The following is a 21,965-nucleotide window of genomic DNA, read 5'->3' as shown; positions in this document are numbered from 1 at the left end:
TCAAGCGGTGACTCCGTAGTGATGTTAGAGTGTGCATGCTAGAAGCACACTTGGTTCAGATTTCCCGGGAAATAAAATTATTGATAGTTTGCGATTTTTTTCCCGTTTTTTTACTTTTCCCCGTAAGAAATTTCGCACATGTGTAAACCTGTGTAAAGGTGAGAAATTTGTATATTTAATTACTTGTTAACCTAAACACTTTAACTAACACTAATAATGTGGTTTTTGTTAAAATAGAAAATACTTTTGTTTACTAAGTACTAACTTTTTTTAAAATTACTTTTGTTGGTAATTTTTTGTGTTTGCTACCTAAAACATCGGATTCCGCCCTGAGAGTTCCCTTGTTTTGTTTTGTTTTTTTTTTTTTTTTTTTTTTTTTTTTTTTTTTTTTCCTTATAAAAAAAAACTACCTACCTATGTACCTAGCAATTATTTCAGTAAATTATTAAATATTAAAGAATGTTTTTGTTTGGAAAGCATTTTTCTCATTTCGGAAAACTATTATTCCTATTTTGGTCTCTCCTTAGGTACCAATTTATTGTTACGAGTGTTCCTTTTTAACTGTAAATACCTGCCTCGGTGGCGTAGTGGTTAAGACGCTCGCCTGGTAAACAAGAGGGCGTGGGTTCAATCCCAGCCAAGGCATGGAATTTTATCCTAATTTATTTGAGAATTTGATCACATAACAGAGCTCTAAGGGTTAGGTGGTAGAGAATGCCTCCGGTTTTAACATCGTCTAGTGGTTACCTTCCTCTATTATTATAATCTCTTCAATGATTTACGATTGAATCCTACTACCTAACACATCTATAGATAATAATATTGATTTGTTTAAAGATACAATTAGATACAATAATAGAGTTATTGATTTGGTTAGGCTTGACATAATTCAGGGAGAGGTAGGTCCCCATTAATCTTTATGTGCGTTTTTCATGGGCCTGTCATAACAAAGCTCGTCATTTTTTATTATTTCTTGACATACCCATAACCTAATAAAGACACAGGTGTGGTGGAAAAAAAATCACAATCTTCTGTAACTATCATCACGAAGTTTTATACGTAACTATTAGGGCTTGGGGAGGTTATCTTCGATCAGTTTTGTAGGTGCACCTATCTATTTTGATGGATGTCTCAGTGTCTATTTACACCTATCTTTTTTCTTGAAATTTTCAAAATAGTATAATTACCCATGTACCTAGGTGGTCATTACATACATGTAGGTACGGATTAGCGTAATAATTTCGTATTCTTTATCCAATAATTAGGTATTATAAAATAATTATTATTTATCTACCATGGGGCCATTTTTTATTATTTCTTGACATACCCATAACCTAATAAAGACACAGGTGTGGTGAAAAAAAAAATCACAATCTTCTGTAACTATCATCACGAAGTTTTATAGGTAACTATTAGGGCTTAGAGAGGTTATCTTCGATCAGTTTTGTAAGTGCACCTATCTATTTTGATGGATGTCTCAGTGTCTATTTACACCTATCTTTTTTCTTGAAATTTTCAAAACAGTATAATTACCCATGTAGGTGGTCATTACATGCATGTAGGTACGGATTAGCGTAATAATTTCGTATTCTTTATCCAATAATTAGGTATTATAAAATAATTATTATTTATCTACCATGGGGCATGGTGAGAATGTTTTATTCAGAAAACCTACGAGTCCAGAATAAATTAAAATCTTTTCTTTCTTATCAATCATCCACGACGATTTTGCCCATCCCAACTCTGCTGACATCATCTTTCCTTTGTGATGATAATCATGATACCCGGAGAGGTAAGAACTGGGGCCTGTTCCACTAATAACTCCTCACTATACTCTTCTTTTTCTTCGCCTGTTCCCGTGCACAGACGGGGTCGGCGTTTTTTCGTCAGCCTCTCAATCAGCCCTAACTAGGGTGATTGCTTTGGGCTGCCATTTGGTTTTGGCTACAAATGTTAGGAGTTATTCGCACTCAACCTTTGCTATTTCTTTAGCAAGGCAAATTCAGGCTGGTATGCTCCCTGTTTAAAGTTCCCAAGCCCGACACCCAATAAATTATTAAATATTGACAAACGCAACAACGTGCAACGCTAGTGATGTAATCTGTCAATTGAAACAAATTTAAAAGTAATAAAAATAATATTTTGGATGACAAGTAGTGACGTTTCCCCTCTTCACTAGTAGGGGAACCTGGGGCACCATGTGCGGTGGGGCACCATGTGCTTTTCAATTTTGAGAATTACTGGTAACACTAGAATAGTACGCTTGGATGCCCTTCGCACTCAACGTTTGCTGGTATTCTCCCTGTTTAAGTCTCCCAGCTATACGAGTACAAAGTACATACTACATACTAAGCTGGTGTGTGTCCCCAGCTAGACTATGTATGAAATTACAATAGTTTGTCATCATTCAAGTCCATTTCAATAACGTGACGAAAGTTGCACTATTGAACCGATCACCTGTTTTTCCCACCGGTTGAAAATTTATTTCTAGCCCCTGTCCGAGTGATAAACTCATAGGAAATGGCACCTGGCGAAGGGCCAATGTACTCTTCCCTATGGAACTTTAGTCTGTATGCACTAAATAAACATCAGAGACGTATTTTATATATTGGGTCCGAGGACCTCTTGAATCAAATTCTCAATTACTTTGAAGAATCATTCAAACTATTCAAAGTTATCCGGATATAAGAGGTTTTTGATTTGACTCCTAGGAGTAGTTACCACCTACGGCACCTACCTATCTTAATTTATTTTTATCGTGATTCAATCGTCCTAGCAATGTAGGTATGTACCTATTCCAAGTAGGTATTTCTAGCCCCTGTCCGAGTGATAAACTCATAGGAAATGGCACCTGGTGAAGGGCCAATGTACTCTTCCTAATGGAACTTCGGTCTGTATGCACTAAATAAACATCAGAGACGTATTTTATATGTATATTGGGTCCGAGGACCTCTTGAATCAAATTCTCAATACTTTGAAGAATCACTCAAACTATTCAAAGTTATCCGGATATAAGAGGTTTTTGATTTGACTTCTAGGAGTAGGTACCACCTACGGCACCTACCTATCTTAATTTATTTTTATCGTGATTCAATCGTCCTAGCAATGTAGGTATGTACCTATTCCAAGTAGGAATTAGGTAACTTAACTACCTTTTGTCGAGCATTATTTCCGCCACTGGTTTAGTGCTCTGGCGCCTAACATTGAGTTTATTAATCTAGGTCCTAAGTGATAATGATTTAATTGATAAGTACCTACCACAGCTACATACATACCTAACATCTTCCTAATTTTTTTACCCTTTAAACTTTCACATGAAATTGTGAACACTTTTTTTCTCCGTTAAAACTAGTGCTGGTACCTACCTACCTATCTTAGCAAAGTTTGGCGGACCCTTTATTTCGATGTTTTCCTCAATTTTATTGCTGGTTGGTTGAAAGAGCTCACAGCTTGAGAATCCTGTCATAAAATAAAGCCTTGGAAAAATGCTATAATAAGTACCTATAGGTACCTATACTTATTGTGGTAGGTATTCATTAAGATCATTTCCGCGTTGTGGAGACAAAAGAGAGAATACATAACCATCAAACTTACCCACCAATTGGTAAAGAATAAAATGTTGTAAAGTCTTATCTACTTATTTTATTGTTTATACCCTAATAATTGCCGACCTACCAATGATCGTAAAAATAGAATTCTAGTAATCTCTGGTAATTACTGAAGATTTAAACTTAGGTATATTGTTCAACTAGTAGGTATGAGTTTATTCTTGTTCTGTTGTTAATCCATTGTGATCGGCAGGACAAAGGATGAGTGTACAGAGTTATTGTTTTCATGTTTCCCATTCAGAAAACTCATTCTCTCAGCCACCTGTTGGAGACTGGGAAATGGGGTATTGTTAAGAGTATTATTATGGAAAAGTTGAGTATTGTTTCGAATTCAAATGAAACAGAAGAAAAGGGTTTTTGTTTTGACTTTGAGCGCTTTTAGGGGAGACTATAAACCAGGAACTTCTTCGTCGACTGGAATGTACCAAGCAGGTTGTTTTCATTATTGGTGTCCGGATTGTCTTGGGACACCCTATATGTAAAAAAAAAAACTTGGAGGGTCACTTATAACTTCTTATAAGGGATCATCCATGGACTGAACTACGTAAATCCTGACCGATTTCATATGAAATCGGATGATAAATAAAATGGAGTATTTTCCATTGATTGATTTCAGGACGCGGACCTTCAATCAAACTCCCATTTGATTCATCCCGTTGCCAGATCCACCCTTCATCATGCGGAGTTGCCAGGTGATGTCTCTCCTGGTTCTGGCCATCGTCTTATGTGTATCCTCGACGTCAGCTAGAGAAATCAAGTACGTTCAATCCAGTGATGCTCGGGGACGAGAAATGGATTTTGTCTCGTCTCGTGTGCATCACTAGATCAATCTTTCTTTGAGACGTTTGAGATCAGATTTAATTACAACGAAGCTAAAACAAAGTTGAAAAAAGGGCTTCGATAGAGGGAACTATAACAAAACGGAGCTCTTATCGTCCCGAAATCCAAGAGAGGACAGAGAAAGCCAGGCGTTGTTCCAAGAACGGACTTTATTACTAGCATTCGTAGATTCGTATAAGCTCCCGACCATTAGGTCTGTTTGCCCCTACACCTCGAACTGGGCGTTTTACATTGTCAAGTTAAGACATTGAACTTTTAATCCAAAAGTGTTTCTACTTGGACTTTCTTTGATCAGTAAGTTAGTTCATCAATCCCTGTTAGGCTCTAACATATTTGAACCTACTCGAATATTATGTTATGAGAAATAACTGCAGTTCTTGTAAATAAAAGCAACGCAGAGATTGAGAGTAAATATTTACACTTCTATCTTGAGATTTAGGAGTGTGGTGATGGATGTGTTTTATCTTTAACAGAACATCCTCTTTAAACCATTCACATGACTTCAATGATCTGTAAATAGATCTCCCAAAAAGACTACAAGTGTTTCGTAAACTCTTTAGGGCTCATTATTATGATTATAAACTGGCATACGCATACGCACTTGATATTTAAGATCATAATCCTGCATCCAAATAAGTCAATAACCACTTCTTGTCTCTATTCTTGGAACAGGCTGATTTTTTTTTATTTATTTTATTATCTATTATCATTATTATTATTATTATTATTATTATTATTATTATTATTATTATTATTATTATTATTATTATTATTATTATTATTATTATTATTATTATTATTATTATTATTATTATTATTATTATTATTATTATTATTATTATTATTATTATTATTATTATTATTATTATTATTATTATTATTATTATTATTATTATTATTATTATTATTATTATTATTATTATTATTATTATTATTATTATTATTATTATTATTATTATTATTATTATTATTATTATTATTATTATTTTTAAGAAAAAATAATAATAAAGCACAGGGACTGGAGTCTGCCCGAGCGAGGATATCTTGTCAATAATGTAGATAAATTCTGAGAAAATATCCTTGAAATGTCACAAGCAGATAAACTTAACATTTCCAAACAATATTACAAAAAATCTGGTGTGAACATCACACGACTTTCCTTATCCTATTGAATGATGCTTATTTGAGTGTTCTTTTACCCTAACTTTTACAATATCTCTAACCGTTTTGTCGCTATAGCTGAAAACCGCCAAAAAACGGTCGAAATCTGTCCAAAAGCGGTAAAAATACCGCCAAGCGCAGCAACCATCTCAAACAAACGTTTTGTGTTGCATCCTTGTCACATTAGTGAACCACATACCAAATTTCAAGTTTCTAGCTTATACCGTTCCCGAGATATTGTTAAATTACACCAAAAACCGCCAAAAAGCGGTAAAATGCCGCCAACCGTTGCACCGATCCTAACCAAAAGTTTCGTGTCGCATCCTTGTCACATTTGACAGCTACATACCAAATTTCAAGTCTCTACCTCTTACCGTTCTCGAGATATTTTGTTTACAGACACACGGACACACAGACACAGACACGGACCAATGGCTGAAACTTTGGATTTAAGCTCTAGGGACCTCAAAACGTGTTTTGGCACTAAAAACTGACCATCGAAAATTTGACCCGATTACATTACTTTCCTTCCTATAGGATAAAAGTAAAAAATGGTGTTTTGGATTATTATTCTGAAATCCAATTTTATCTAGTGTAAGAGGCCCTGATAACTTTGGGGGGGCTTAAGCCCCCCAAGCCCCCCCCTATGAGTTGTCGTCGGAACACGGGATAAAGCCCAGTACGCAGGCCATGGTATGTCTTTTAACTTGGGCTCTCGAAAGACACTTGCATTGGACACGATATTGCGCGAAATTTCAGGTCCAAATGAGTGAAATTTGCGCAAAAAATCGCAAAACGGTTTATTAAAAGATCAGGTTGGGAAACATGTCCCCTGGCATGTGTACGAACTTACGGGCTTAGGCCGGCCACTCACTATCAAGTAGATCTGACGGGAGGACCTGTTCAGGCGTGCCTGTCAGGTCTACCTGATAGTGAGTGGCCGACGTTACGGGTGTACGGGCCTAATGGTCAAACACGGAAAATTTTATTGAAAAACTGACGATCCCGATTCCCGCCCGGGACGGATTTAATCCTGAACGGATATTGTTCGTTCTCGGAACGGCTGGCTTTCTCCTATCCTGTCTTCCTTCTCTCTTCGATTTCGGGACGATAAGACCTTAGCAGACATTACAGTTATCTCTATCAAACCTATTAAAAAAAAAAAAAAAAAAAAAAAAAAAAAAAAACTGACGATCCCGTTCTGATTTTCAGTCATGAAGACATTCGGGATGCCATCTTGTCCCTGATCAACATGTTCAGAGGCAACACAGACAAACTAGAACGGCACGAGCTTAGAGAAAGGGCACTTGGTGAGCAGCTGAAGAAAGCTTTGGCCGGGTTGGACAAACGGCAAGAAACGGCCGAGTCTACAGTAACGGCCGCCTTTCAAACTTTGGAGTCCAGACTGGTAGCTTTAGAAGGCGTTGTTTCGGCAGTAAGTAAAGGTTACACTACTGAAAGTGCGGGAGACTATTACAGGGGTTGCCAGGGAAAACGAGAACTCCGCTTGATTTCCAATGATTGGGGGCTCACTAATGAAAATGGAAACGTCAATAATACTGAGGACAGTCCAGTCTTGTTTCTAGGGTATAGAAGTACCTACTATTATAAATACTGCATTCCACCACACAGGATTATCATTTATTTAGTGACAGCAGATGTCACTACCTGTCAATTGTCAATATAAAAAGAGGTTGGTAGCATCTGGAAGAAAAAGAACCAATTAAGTAGATAATTTATTATAATGTAAGAAATTACTCAAAGTCTGGAAGCCTATATCAGTCATTCCCACAGACCTACTCTCGAATCAACCTCAATCTCCAACTTTCCCTTCTCTTCACGTTTCAGAAATCCCAGGAATCCTCTCCAGACCTGAAGCCAATGATAGAAGAACTAGTGCGTCGCACGGAAAGCAATGCGGTGAATGCTGACAGTGGAAACAGTCAGAGAATAGATGAGCTCAATGCTAAGGTAGACAGGATGGAAGCCATGCTGGCAAACATGGCAGAGGTGATAGCCAAGAATACAGCAACTCCTTCAGGTGAGATTAAAAAAAAAATGATAGAGGGAACTGTAATTGCTAAGGTCTTATCGTTTCGAAAGCGAAAAGAGAAAGAGGACAGGATAGAAAAAAAGCCAGCCGATCCGAGAACGAACCTTATTAATTTAAAAAAAAAAAAGGTGACAAGGTGTATAATAAAGTACGTAATTAGGTAGTGGGTAGGATTCTTAGCAGGAAGACTAACTTTACTCCGATATATCTCATTCCAGAGGTTGACATCATCGCCAAGTCAGGCGGCAGATACATGTACACAACATCCGACATCGAGAGTCGTTTGGATGAACAAATGACACTCCTGCAAGGAATGAACACCAAACTGAACACTGGCATCACAATCAACGATCTGCAAGAAATGAGCAACAACTCGCAAACCTTACTTCAAGAAGTCAAATACGAACTTCTGGCCAGCAGTGACCGCAATATTCTCAAGCTAGATGACCAGATGGTGACGATAGGGAAACAAATGAAACAAGACAGGGACAATCTGGTCAAATCCATCACGGAAATCAGTGAGCGAACAGAGGAGTTGTACGGGGATATTCAGAGAAGCTATGACCAACTGCTGAAGGAAGTCAAAGGTGAGTTTGATTTCTACGAGTTATGGCGAACCAAAAATCCGAGAGAGGCCAAAACACTGAGTATTGGAATGTTTAAATCTATTTACACAATACAACGACAAAGGAGAAATTCAGGTTAACAATGAAGATAAAGTAACACTACGAAAGAAGGTTAATTAGGGATTTCGTGATTTTCGTGTCAAATTCTTTTCTCAGGAAAGTACTTTTTCTGAGAAATTTTATCAAATATGCTTGCGACTAAGAACTCCAATTCAAGGTGTTGATTCTCTAATCATATACTTCAAAACCCTCAATCTATAGATACAATCTAATGTAACCTAGGGATATCAGCGCGAACGACCTACTGCCCGTAGTGTTAAAACGCTTTAAGGGGGGAAAAAAAAGAACTCCAAAACAAAAAACCAAATTTGTACTCTCCCCCAGGTTTAGTCAAAGTGGAGGAAGTCCTCATCCAAACTGCAGACAACGTGTTGGACACCAAACGCAGAATAGAATACGGTACCCACCAAATCCTAGTGGAAGTGGGAGATCTTATCAAAACACAATCCAAAGACTTGAACGATACGGTCAACAGTCGGTTTGACATTATATCGCAGACAATCCTGGATAACCAAAACGGAGGACTCACCAACTTGAGCTCGAAAATCGAAACCGAGATCAGTCAAGTGTGGCGACAGATTGGTAAGTTATAGATGACTGACTTTCAAGTGTTCTATTTGGTCAGGATATCCAATGGTTTAGCACAAGTTATGGTTTTCAGGTTACTACATACATTTGTACATATTGGCGAATTTTTGCAACCAAAATTAGCGTCCTGTTAACTGAACGCTTTGACGTTATTTGACGAGACATTGTTTCTGCACCGGAAACGAGTTTTTGTCAAATAACGTTAGAGTTCAGTTAACTGGACGCTAACTTTGGTTACAAAAATTCGCTATTGAAAGAATGAAAAGTATGAGGCGTTTCTAATATTTCATTGTTTCCCAGGCATCATGTATCAAACGTTTCTAATTATTTCATTGTATTTCCCAGGCATCATGTACCAAACGTTGACATCTTCAGCACAAGCTCTGGATAGACTTCAACAACAGACCGAGATTTACGTCAACGGTTCTCTTTCCACCATGGACAATATGGAAGGCAAGGTCGGGCAAATCACCGGTCGTATGGGAGAAGTAGATGAGAACTTGAACTATCTCCTTGGCAAACTCTCCCTGGTTACGCACGAATTCAATCAGATTAAATCTGGTCTTGGGGAGGCTCTGGATAACATTCGGTCTAGCTTCCAGGTGGTCCAGAGTAAGGTGAAGCAAGTGGAAGAGCTGGGACCAGCAGGACCAAATCCCATCCCTGAGGAGTTGGATGATAGTGTCCTGTTTGTCAAAATTGAGAAGAGCAGTTAGTTTTCGTGGCAATCAAAGTTTAGATTTATTAAGACTGAAGCTTCAGCTCAGAGTTGTGGCCAGCATACATAACATCTCCCTTTCATAAAAAACAAACAAAAGAATTAAATTATTACAGGTCAAGTTAATACAGGTCATAATCAAGAAGTCTGGCAGGAACACGACGAACACGTTCTGGTCTTGAAGTCATAGGAACAGGAGGTGGAGGAAGAGGAGGGGGACTAGGAACATGAGGAGGACTATCAGGAGGAGTGGAATAATATTGATCTTGCCCTTGAACAGGATCACCATCAAATGATATTGGACTAGGAGATCGAGGTGGTTCAGCTTGAAACAATATTACGAAAAGATGAGATATCCATAGAAAACAAAACTAGAAAGATATCCGTCATGTTATTTCTGAATTGATATGAGTTGTCGTCGGAACACGGGATAAAGCCCAGTACACAGGCCATGGTATGTTTTTTAACTTGGTCTCTCGAAAGACACTTGCATTGGACACGATATTGCGCGAAATTTCAGGTCCAAACGAGTGAAATTTGCGCAAAAAATCGCAAAACGGTTTATTAAAAGATCAGGTTGGGAAACATGTCCCCTGGCATGTGTACGAACTTACGGGCTTAGGCCGGCCACTCACTATCAAGTAGACCTGACGGGAGGACCTGTTCAGGCGTGCCTGTCAGGTCGACCTGATAGTGAGTGGCCGACGTTACGGGTGTACGGGCCTAATGGTCAAACACGGAAAATTTTATTGAAAAACTGACGATCCCGATTCCCGCCCGGGACGGATTTAATCCTGAACGGATATTGTTCGTTCTCGGAACGGCTGGCTTTCTCCTATCCTGTCTTCCTTCTCTCTTCGATTTCGGGACGATAAGACCTTAGCAGACATTACAGTTATCTCTATCAAACCTATTAAAAAAAAACTGACGATCTCATTTTGATTTTCAGTCATGAAGACATTCGGGATGCCATTTTGTCCCTGATCAACATGTTCAGAGGCAACACAGACAAACTAGAACGGCACGAGCTTAGAGAAAGGGCACTTGGTGAGCAGCTGAAGAAAGCTTTGGCCGGGTTGGACAAACGGCAAGAAACGGCCGAGTCTACAGTAACGGCCGCCTTTCAAACTTTGGAGTCCAGACTGGTAGCTTTAGAAGGCGTTGTTTCGGCAGTAAGTAAAGGTTACACTACTGAAAGTGCGGGAGACTATTACAGGGGTTGCCAGGGAAAACGAGAACTCCGCTTGATTTCCAATGATTGGGGGCTCACTAATGAAAATGGAAACGTCAATAATACTGAGGACAGTCCAGTCTTGTTTCTAGGGTATAGAAGTACCTACTATTATAAATACTGCATTCCACCACACAAGATTATCATTTATTTATTTATTGACATATGTCACTACCTGTCAAAAAGAGGTTGGTAGCATGTGGAAGAAAAAGAACCAATTAAGTAGATAATTTTCTCCTATCCTGTCTTCCTTCTCTCTTCGATTTCGGGACGATAAGACCTTAGCAGACATTACAGTTATCTCTATCAAACCTATTAAAAAAAAAAAAAAAAAAAAAAAAAAAAAAAAACTGACGATCCCGTTCTGATTTTCAGTCATGAAGACATTCGGGATGCCATCTTGTCCCTGATCAACATGTTCAGAGGCAACACAGACAAACTAGAACGGCACGAGCTTAGAGAAAGGGCACTTGGTGAGCAGCTGAAGAAAGCTTTGGCCGGGTTGGACAAACGGCAAGAAACGGCCGAGTCTACAGTAACGGCCGCCTTTCAAACTTTGGAGTCCAGACTGGTAGCTTTAGAAGGCGTTGTTTCGGCAGTAAGTAAAGGTTACACTACTGAAAGTGCGGGAGACTATTACAGGGGTTGCCAGGGAAAACGAGAACTCCGCTTGATTTCCAATGATTGGGGGATCACTAATGAAAATGGAAACGTCAATAATACTGAGGACAGTCCAGTCTTGTTTCTAGGGTATAGAAGTACATACTATTATAAATACTGCATTCCACCACACAAGATTATCATTTATTTATTTATTGACATATGTCACTACCTGTCAAAAAGAGGTTGGTAGCATGTGGAAGAAAAAGAACCAATTAAGTAGATAATTATAATGTAAGAAATTACTCAAAGTCTGGAAGCCTATATCAGTCATTCCCGCAGACCTACTCTCGAATCAACCTCAATTTCCAACTTTTCCCTTCTCTTCACGTTTCAGAAATCCCAGGAATCCTCTCCAGACCTGAAACCAATGATAGAAGAACTAGTGCGTCGCACGGAAAGCAATGCGGTGAATGCTGACAGTGGAAACAGTCAGAGAATAGATGAGCTCAATGAAATCCCATCCCTGAGGAGTTGGATGATAGTGTCCTGTTTGTCAAAATTGAGAAGAGCAGTTAGTTTTCGTGGCAATCAAAGTTTAGATTTATTAAGACTGAAGCTTCAGCTCTAGGACGCTTGTGTCACATTGTTGTAATCTTCAAAATATTTATCAAAAGATTTGATAATGTCCTCAAGTTTTGTTTCATCATCCTTCTTTATTTCCAATTGGATGAACAAATGACACTCCTGCAAGGAATGAACACCAAACTGAACACTGGCATCACAATCAACGATCTGCAAGAAATGAGCAACAACTCGCAAACCTTACTTCAAGAAGTCAAATACGAACTTCTGGCCAGCAGTGACCGCAATATTCTCAAGCTAGATGACCAGATGGTGACGATAGGGAAACAAATGAAACAAGACAGGGACAATCTGGTCAAATCCATCACGGAAATCAGTGAGCGAACAGAGGAGTTGTACGGGGATATTCAGAGAAGCTATGACCAACTGCTGAAGGAAGTCAAAGGTGAGTTTGATTTCTACGAGTTATGGCGAACCAAAAATCCGAGAGAGGCCAAAACACTGAGTATTGGAATGTTTAAATCTATTTACACAATACAACGACAAAGGAGAAATTCAGGTTAACAATGAAGATAAAGTAACACTACGAAAGAAAGGTTAATTAGGGATTTCGTGATTTTCGTGTCAAATTCTTTTCTCAGGAAAGTACTTTTTCTGAGAAATTTTATCAAATATGCTTGCGACTAAGAACTCCAATTCAAGGTGTTGATTCTCTAATCATATACTTCAAAACCCTCAATCTATAGATACAATCTAATGTAACCTAGGGATATCAGCGCGAACGACCTACTGCCCGTAGTGTTAAAACGCTTTAAGGGGGGAAAAAAAAGAACTCCAAAACAAAAAACCAAATTTGTACTCTCCCCCAGGTTTAGTCAAAGTGGAGGAAGTCCTCATCCAAACTGCAGACAACGTGTTGGACACCAAACGCAGAATAGAATACGGTACCCACCAAATCCTCTGGATGAACAAATGGCACTCCTGCAAGGAATGAACACCAAACTAAACACCGGCATCACAATCAACGATCTGCAAGAAATGAGCAATAACTCGCAAACATTACTTCAAGAAGTCAAATACGAACTACTGGCCAGTAGTGACCGCAATATTCTCAAGCTAGATGACCAGATGGTGACGATAGGGAAACAAATGAAACAAGACAGGGACAATCTGGTCAAATCCATCACGGAAATCAGTGAGCGAACAGAGGAGTTGTACGGGGATATTCAGAGAAGCTATGACCAACTGTTGAAGGAAGTCAAAGGTGAGTTCGGTTTCCATGTTATGGCGAACCAAAAATTTGAGACAGGCCAAAACACTGTGTGTTGAAAGTTTAAATCTATTTACACAATACAACGACAAAGGAGAAATTCAGGTTAACAATGAAGATAAAGTAACACTACGAAAGAAGGTTAATTACGGTTTCTACGAGTTATGGCGAACCAAAAATCTGAGACAGGCCAAAACACTGTGTGTTGAAAGTTTAAATCTATTTACACAATACAACGACAAAGGGGAAATTCAGGTTAACAATCGAGATAAAGTAACACTACGAAAGAAAGGTTAATCAGGGATTTCGTGATTTTCGTGTCAAATTCTTTTCTCAGGAAAGTACTTTTTCTGGGAAATTTTATCAAATATGCTTGCGACTAAGAACTCCAATTCAAGGTGTTGATTCTCTAGTCCTATACTTCAAAACCCTATCAAAAAACCAAATTTGTACTCTCCCCCAGGTCTAGTCAAAGTGGAGGAAGTCCTCATCCAAACTGCAGACAACGTGTTGGACACCAAACGCAGAATAGAATACGGTACCCATCAAATCCTAGTGGAAGTGGGAGATCTTATCAAAACACAATCCAAAGACTTGAACGATACGGTCAACAGTCGGTTTGACATTATATCGCAGACAATCCTGGATAACCAAAACGGAGGACTCACCAACTTGAGCTCGAAAATCGAAACTCGCAGACAATTCTGGATAACCAAAACGGCGGACTCACCAACTTGAGCTCGAAAATAGAAACCGAGATCAGTCAAGTGTGGCGACAGATTGGTAAGTTTGATCAGGACATCCAATTGTTTAGCACAAGTTATGGTTTTCAGGTTACTACATACATTTGTACATATTGGCGAATTTTTGCAACCAAAATTAGCGTCCTGTTAACTACCAAATCCTAGTGGAAGTGGGAGATCTTATCAAAACACAATCCAAAGACTTGAACGATACGGTCAACAGTCGGTTTGACATTATATCGCAGACAATCCTGGATAACCAAAACGGAGGACTCACCAACTTGAGCTCGAAAATCGAAACCGAGATCAGTCAAGTGTGGCGACAGATTGGTAAGTTATAGATGACTGACTTTGAAGTGTTCTGTATAAATGCTGATTTAGTGCTCTGGCGCCTAACATTGAGTTTATTAATCTAGGTCCGAAGTGATAATGATTTAATTGATAAGTACCTACCACAGCTGCATACCTAACATCTTCCTAATTTTTTACCCTTTAAACTTTCACATGAAATTGTGAACACTTTTTTTTCTCCGTTAAAACTAGTGCTGGTACCTACCTACCTATCTTAGCAAAGTTTGGCGGACCCTTTATTTCGATGTTTTCCTCAATCAAGTGTTCTATTTGGTCAGGATATCCAATGGTTTAGCACAAGTTATGGTTTTCAGGTTACTACATACATTTGTACATATTGGCGAATTTTTGCAACCAAAATTAGCGTCCTGTTAACTGAACGCTTTGACGTTATTTGACGAGAAATTGTTTCTGCACCGGAAACGAGTTTTTGTCAAATAACGTTAGAGTTCAGTTAACTGGACGCTACCTTTGGTTACAAAAACTCGCTATTGAAAGAATGAAAAGTATGAGGCGTTTCTAATATTTCATTGTTTTCCAACCATCATGTATCAAACGTTTCTAATTATTTGATTCTATTTCCCAGGCATCATGTACCAAACGTTGACATCTTCAGCACAAGCTCTGGATAGACTTCAACAACAGACCGAGATTTACGTCAACGATAAAGTTGGTCCCAGCCCTGGAATTTAACCCCAGCTTATCTTCTTTCCCATTCCACCATTTATTTTGGTCTCTTTAGTTCTAGTTTCGCCAAGTTCCATATCCTATGCTGTGGGTCACTTCATGCCTCTATCTTGCTACTTTCAAATAATTGAAGTGTTCTATTTGATCAGGATATCCAATTGTTTAGCACAAGTTATGGTTTTCAGCTTACTACATACATTTGTACATATTGGCGAGTTTTTGTAACCAAAATTAGCGTCCTGTTAACTGAACGCTTTGACGTTATTTGACGAGACATTGTTTCTGCACCGGAAACGAGTTTTTGTCAAATAACGTTAGAGTTCAGTTAACTGGACGCTAACTTTGGTTACAAAAATTCGCTATTGAAAGAATGAAAAGTATGAGGCGTTTCTAATATTTCATTGTTTCCCAGGCATCATGTATCAAACGTTTCTAATTATTTCATTGTATTTCCCAGGCATCATGTACCAAACGTTGACATCTTCAGCACAAGCTCTGGATAGACTTCAACAACAGACCGAGATTTACGTCAACGGTTCTCTTTCCACCATGGACAATATGGAAGGCAAGGTCGGGCAAATCACCGGTCGTATGGGAGAAGTAGATGAGAACTTGAACTATCTCCTTGGCAAACTCTCCCTGGTTACGCACGAATTCAATCAGATTAAATCTGGTCTTGGGGAGGCTCTGGATAACATTCGGTCTAGCTTCCAGGTGGTCCAGAGTAAGGTGAAGCAAGTGGAAGAGCTGGGACCAGCAGGACCCAATCCCATCCCTGAGGAGTTGGATGATAGTGTCCTGTCCAAGACAAGGTATTCCACCTCGTAGGTATAGAGATACTTCGCTAAGAGTTCTGAAAGAGTATACGCAGTTGGTTATATTCTACGAAGAGCTCACAGCTTGAGAATCCTGTCATAAAATAAAGCCTTGGAAAAATGCTATAATAAGTACCTATACCCTATACCTACTTATTGTGGTAGGTATTCATTAAGATCATTTCCGCGTTGTGGAGACAACAGAGAGAATGCATAACCATCAAACTTACCCACCAATAGGTAAAGAATGAAATGTTGTAAAGTCCTATCTACTTATTTTATAGTTTATACCTACCCTAATAATTACCGACCTACCAATGATCGTACCTATAAATAGAATTCTAGTAAACTCTGGTAATTACTGAAGATTTAAACCTATTGTTTAACTAGTAAGTATGAGTTTGTATTATTCTTGTTCTGTTGTTAATCCATTGTGATCGGCAGGACAAAGGATGATTGTACAGAGTTATTGTTTTCATGTTTCCTATATTCTACATTCTCAAATCGTGATTTGAAGAAATGAATGAAAGCAGATTGAAGCGTTCAGTTTTATACTTCTTCAAAAATGATACAAAAATTGAACGGTAAACCCAGGTCTTTACAGCGGTAGGGATTGTTAATCTGACACAACTAAAGGAATGAGTGTTCACGTACCTTCCTAGTGTCAAAACTAATACGACACCTAATGATGTAATAATCAAAATCCATTACTTTAGTTACAAATGTGTCTTTTATTTTTATATATAATTTTTGTATGAAGTAATTCTAATTTTTAGCATACATTAGAAAATAAAAACAATAAAAAAAGAAGTTTCATTGAAAAGAAAATTTAAAAATAAAACAAAGAAAACCAGTGACGTAATAATATTATGGGTTTCAGTTATTTTCATTCGGTTGTCAAATGCAAAAGAAAGGTTTAAAACGGCAAAAAGCAAGGAATTATTTTTGAAAATAAAAGATTAAATTTTCTGAACAAAACATCTTGTGAATGATTTTTTCCCAATTATTTTCAGTTCAGAGTGACAAAATAAAATGTATGGAACCCATTGAATCCCATTGGTAATTTATACACACGTAGTAAGTACTATGTATATTTAAAATATATAAATGAGGTAAAACGTTAAAAACGAAGATATAGGTAATACACAAAACAAACAGGTAAAGGTATGGAAAAGTTGAGTATTGTTTCGAATTCAAATGAAACAGAAGAAAAGGTTTTTTGTTTTGACTTTGAGCGTTTTTAGGGGAGACTATAAACCAGGAACTTCTTCGTCGAATGGAATGTACCAAGCAGGTTGTTTTCAGATTATTTTCAGTTCAGAGTGACAAAATAAAATGTATAGAACCCATTGAATCCCATTGGTAATTTATACACACGTTGTAAGTACTATGTATATTTAAAATATATAAATGAGGTAAAACATTAAAAACGAAGATATAGGTAATACACAAAACAAACAGGTAAAGGGCAAACGGAAATAGGGACATACTTAGGTTTGTTAGTTTGTTTGCACACTTCACACCAAGCCCCAGAAAGAGCGAATATTTGGTTAACTGGATATTTTATTTGAATTTCACTCACAGACAGTAAATATTTATTGGAAAGTACATTGTCATCGATGAAGATAATAAATCCAATGATCACCTCTAGAGCCTCAATCTTTTTGCCCGAAATCTTGACTTTTAAATTAAATTATCAAAAATAATTCCGTTGGTTATTATTAGGACGGAGTTGATAGATATTTTCCTTTATATAAAAAAAAAATCTATTTAAAACTATAGGGAGAAGAAATAAGAGAGAAAGAAAAATCAAATGAAATCAACGAGAGTTTCAGTGAAAATAAATCTTGGACTGCGTGTGTTGAAGACAAGTCCTTTGCAGAGAACTCTCACATCTTATTGGTCAATAGTTTATACCTTAGCCAATCATACATGAGAATTCACTGGTAGCTTTACAGCTTGTTCACACTAGACACGATTCGATTTAGGTGGCCCTCTCGATTCGAGAGAAAAAACTCGCGCCTACTGTGACCAAGGTGTTGGTTTCTTAAACTAAACACGGGCCAAAATGATTGAATTACCTATAAGGTATTAATATTACGTCACGAATCTGACCAATGATACAACCTAAAGTGACTAATATTCAGGGCTTGACAAGCAATAGACTACTGTCGGAATAGATTTGACTATAACATCCAAGCCTGAACCATTATACACATAAAGCGATACACTTACGTAACTGCTAGTTAAATCAATAATAGACTGTCGGAATAGATTTGACTATAACATCCAAGCCTGAACCATTATACACATAAAGCGATACACTTACGTAACTGCTAGTTAAATCAAAGGATGCAAAAGGCAAGCAAAACAATCATGTGATAAACAAATCTTCTTCGACAGGAAAATAAAAATTAATTAGATAAAAAAAAATGGACTAAAATATAACCATACGCTTGGGTAGGGACTATTTTTTCCCATTTTCTAGCTTTCAGGTATTTAATTTAAAGCTAATGGGGTAGATTTATTACTTTAAAATAATATAAAGGGTGAAGTGGGGTAATTAAGAGACATTATATTAGAAGTCTTTTTATTACTTAAATGAAATATTTGCTAATGTACCTACTATTGAAGTACACATAAAAAAGATTGACTTTTATAGTATTAAAATCTGTCTCCTCCATCAATTAGGTAAGTGCACGTTCAAACTAAATTATGAAGCCTCGAACTGTCAAATTCCGGATTGCTTGTACATATTTACCATAGTTTAATTATTTTTAGTGTACCAATATGGACTCTTACTAGGTCGTTCAAAATTACCCCACCTACATTAGCTACTACCCAGCCCACACCAAACCAAAACCCAATCCCACACCATTTTCCATTCAAACAAAACACTTACAAATAAACTAAATCATTATACTCGATAGATTTGACTTTCAATGTTTCCACGAGGAAAATTTGGAATAGTCGAGGAATCAGTAAACGTTACTAAAGGGGAGGGGGTAAATTAAACACAAAATAAAACTTAATAAAACTAGTGACTCGAAAAAAATCAAAACTAAATAACAAGGAAAAGAAGAAAAAATGTACATCAAAATCTACAATAAAGTAAAGTATCATTAGAACTTACAGACGACAAGGTTCACCTAAATATCCTCAGTATGTGGAAACCGAATTGTTTTTATCCACCTAATTTTAGAGTTAAGCTTCCTATGCTTGAAATCTTTGGTTAACAACTCCATTCTCGTTTCCAAAAACGTAAGTATCTAATGTACAACAACACAAGAGTAAAATTATTGACTAAAAATAAAAATGATTAGAATAGTATTTAAAAATCAACAAAGAAATATACCTACCTATAGTAGTAAAAACTACAAAATGAACTTGTCTCAAATGAATAGTTCTACGAAAACCTGAATCTTGAACACGCGTATTAGAACTCCACAAGGATTAGGGCACTTTGGGTGGATCTAGGCTCTAACAGAACAAATGGTCTAGGCTCAGTGAAATTAACGCAAAATCCTAATCTGAACAAAGGCTCTGCAAAATTGTGAATAATACTAGATTTTAACCCTTGCATAATCTTTCCCAAATTAGTGAATCTTAATTATATTGAAAAGTGGAGAGGTACGTAAAGAATTAAAGAACGAAATAAAACTAAAGTCCCTTGTTGTCTTCATTGAAGAAAATTATCAGCTTGTTATAAATTTGTCTTAAAGAGAGTAAAGATAAACAAATAAAAATTGCTTATAAAGAGGGAGAAAGTACTTACTATTGTCATAACAACAACAAATTAAAAATTAATTTAATATAAATTATTGAGGAATGTACAAAACAGAATTATTTGAAAGTAGCAAGATAGAGGCATGAAGTGACCCACAGCATAGGATATGGAACTTGGCGAAACTAGAACTAAAGAGACCAAATGGTGGAATGGGAAAGAAGATAAGCTGGGGTTAAATTCCAGGGCTGGGACCAACTTTACGCTCTTCCTTCAATCCACATGGTCTCGGAATTTAGAAGAGTATGAATTTACTAGAGTCCAAGAAGTAAAGAACCTTTGAATAGTTGGATAATTGCCAGGATGTAATTCCCACGAATAAATTATGATTTATTTCACTTGAAGGAATAATATTTATGAAGAAAATGATAAGTTATTGAAAAAGTAGATCACCACAAAATATGAGCAATTTCTTTTCATATTCGAATAGTTGGATAATTGCCAGGATGTAATTCCCACGAATAAATTATGATTTATTTCACTACTTGAAGGAATAATATTTATGAAGAAAATGATAAGTTATTGAAAAAGTAGATCACCACAAAATATGAGCAATTTCTTTTCATATTCGAGAAAAAGGATTGAAGTCAACATATTCCGAGATGTAGATAGTGAATTGAGAGTAGCACAAACTGATGTCTTTTCATATCAAATGCAGCATGGCAAAGTTCCATTATATTATGAAGTATGTACAATGAGATCTAGCTGAACCTTGAAAATGTGCTTTGCATTCGAAATGAAGAACATCTTGTGAATGGGGAGATATTCTTACTCCTGTAATATCCGAGACAATACAAACAAAAACCAAAGAAACAAAGAGGGGAGGGAGGGAGGGGAGTTCCAAGGACAGACCTTGGTTGTGCGTGAGGTTGAAGGACGCCTAGTGTCCTTCATGGCAGAACAGCACTAGTAAAATGTTCAAATCGAATTCAAACGAAAAATAAAGTAGGTACGGGATGTAAAAACGAGAATTTTGTGGAACTAAAAAAAATCCACGGACGTAGGCAGGCAATGATAGTAGATCTTTTATATTATTGTTATCGACTACTTATATTTGTTCATTTTATTTGTTATTTTTCTCGCTTTTTCCCCATACCTAAAAACAAAAAAAAAAAAAACTTATGCAGGACTCTCCGGGAATGAGCCGGAGTCGGGCGCTGTGCATTAACTGCTAGTAGAGACCATGGGAGATCCCGGGCTAAGGGGGATCCACGGACGTAGGCAGGCAATGATAGTAGATCTTTTATATTATTGTTATCGACTATATTTGTTCATTTTATTTGTTATTTTTCTCGCTTTTTCCCCATACCTAAAAACAAAACAAAAAAAAACTTTATGCAGGACTCTCCGGGAATGAGCCGGAGTCGGGCGCTGTGCATTAACTGCTAGTAGAGACCATGGGAGATCCCGGGCTAAGGGGGGACATCTTAGTGTCTCCCAGAACTCCATTGAGCGTGACCACAAGCTTGCGAGAGCCGGCCTGGTCCCTATGCTCACATAGCCAGATCCCCTGCCACATGCCCAGGTTGAGCTTACCGTCTGAGATGGGGATGGTGAGTGAGGAGCCAAGGAAACATGCTTTCACATGGGCAGGCTGAACGAGAGAAGAAAAATACTCATTAATTATTCAATAGTACTCTTTAATAGTACAAATTTAATAGTACAAAACACACCTACTAAAAAGATGCTTGAGATATGTAGCTTGGATAATTGAGCAAAAAACCCAAGTTCCAAGTTTCATCTTAGCAATTTTAGATATACCTAACCTTTTTGTTTATTTGTTCTGCAATCACCCTCCTGGTTTGTCTTTGCTATGAGCAAAAATAATCCTCATTTTTTGGGTCCTATTAGAGTACATTCCTTCATGTAGGAATTACAAATTAAACTTAACCTCCTCAACTTCTGGTGGTGATAACTTTTTTCCCCACCTCTTCCTGTTATGTTAACGCTAGACGTACAAATGTTTGATATTTACCATGTCATCTGGTCCTTCACATGAATGTCTGTAGGGGAGACCCTTGTGCCACTTTTCTTTTTCGAGTTTTTCGACTTGGTAAAATGGGATCTGGAGAACAGCTTATGTCAATACAGAAAACATATCGGTTCAGATTGTGATGTTTGTTTTTCCCAAACCTCCCTTTGATGTACCTACCTACTTGTCCCACCTAAAATAATAAATGTATCGGCAGTGAAAATATTACGATTGAACAGTCTGGTTCGGTTTCAGTCCCCTGTTTACCGAAAA

At 37.4% G+C, this 21,965-nt stretch overlaps 3 protein-coding genes across 3 annotated transcripts; 2 read left to right on the top strand and 1 right to left on the bottom strand.

Annotated features, from left to right (window-relative positions):
* LOC103520920 lies at positions 1 to 9,663 on the top strand. Its single transcript, XM_026831904.1, has 7 exons — positions 1 to 158; positions 4,225 to 4,365; positions 6,822 to 7,044; positions 7,458 to 7,650; positions 7,881 to 8,249; positions 8,673 to 8,930; positions 9,282 to 9,663. Exons 2-7 carry the CDS (start codon positions 4,286 to 4,288, stop codon positions 9,650 to 9,652), a joined length of 1,494 nt encoding a protein of 497 aa, XP_026687705.1. The 5' UTR covers positions 1 to 158; positions 4,225 to 4,285; the 3' UTR covers positions 9,653 to 9,663.
* A 980-nt stretch (positions 9,664 to 10,643) lies between these two features.
* Positions 10,644 to 17,690, top strand: LOC113472329. The gene is made up of 12 exons (XM_026832024.1): positions 10,644 to 10,978; positions 11,261 to 11,483; positions 11,883 to 12,031; positions 12,163 to 12,515; positions 12,712 to 12,715; positions 12,940 to 13,334; positions 13,804 to 14,031; positions 14,094 to 14,173; positions 14,224 to 14,413; positions 15,579 to 16,000; positions 16,425 to 17,094; positions 17,398 to 17,690. The coding sequence occupies exons 1-10, from the start codon at positions 10,644 to 10,646 to the stop codon at positions 15,947 to 15,949; spliced, it is 2,328 nt and encodes a 775-aa protein (XP_026687825.1). The 3' UTR covers positions 15,950 to 16,000; positions 16,425 to 17,094; positions 17,398 to 17,690.
* Positions 17,691 to 20,342: 2,652 nt separating this feature from the next.
* Positions 20,343 to 21,740, bottom strand: LOC103520913 (UPF0047 protein YjbQ). Its single transcript, XM_008486013.3, has 3 exons — positions 21,696 to 21,740; positions 21,117 to 21,314; positions 20,343 to 20,902 (listed from the first exon to the last, which is right to left on the bottom strand). Exons 1-3 carry the CDS (start codon positions 21,696 to 21,698, stop codon positions 20,885 to 20,887), a joined length of 219 nt encoding a protein of 72 aa, XP_008484235.1. The 5' UTR covers positions 21,699 to 21,740; the 3' UTR covers positions 20,343 to 20,884.
* Positions 21,741 to 21,965: the final 225 nt, after the last annotated feature.

The sequence above is a fragment of the Diaphorina citri genome, unplaced genomic scaffold (assembly GCF_000475195.1).
Source record: "Diaphorina citri unplaced genomic scaffold, Diaci psyllid genome assembly version 1.1 scaffold73, whole genome shotgun sequence".
NCBI lineage: Eukaryota > Metazoa > Arthropoda > Insecta > Hemiptera > Psyllidae > Diaphorina > Diaphorina citri.
This window is presented reverse-complemented; position numbering and strand designations above follow the sequence as displayed.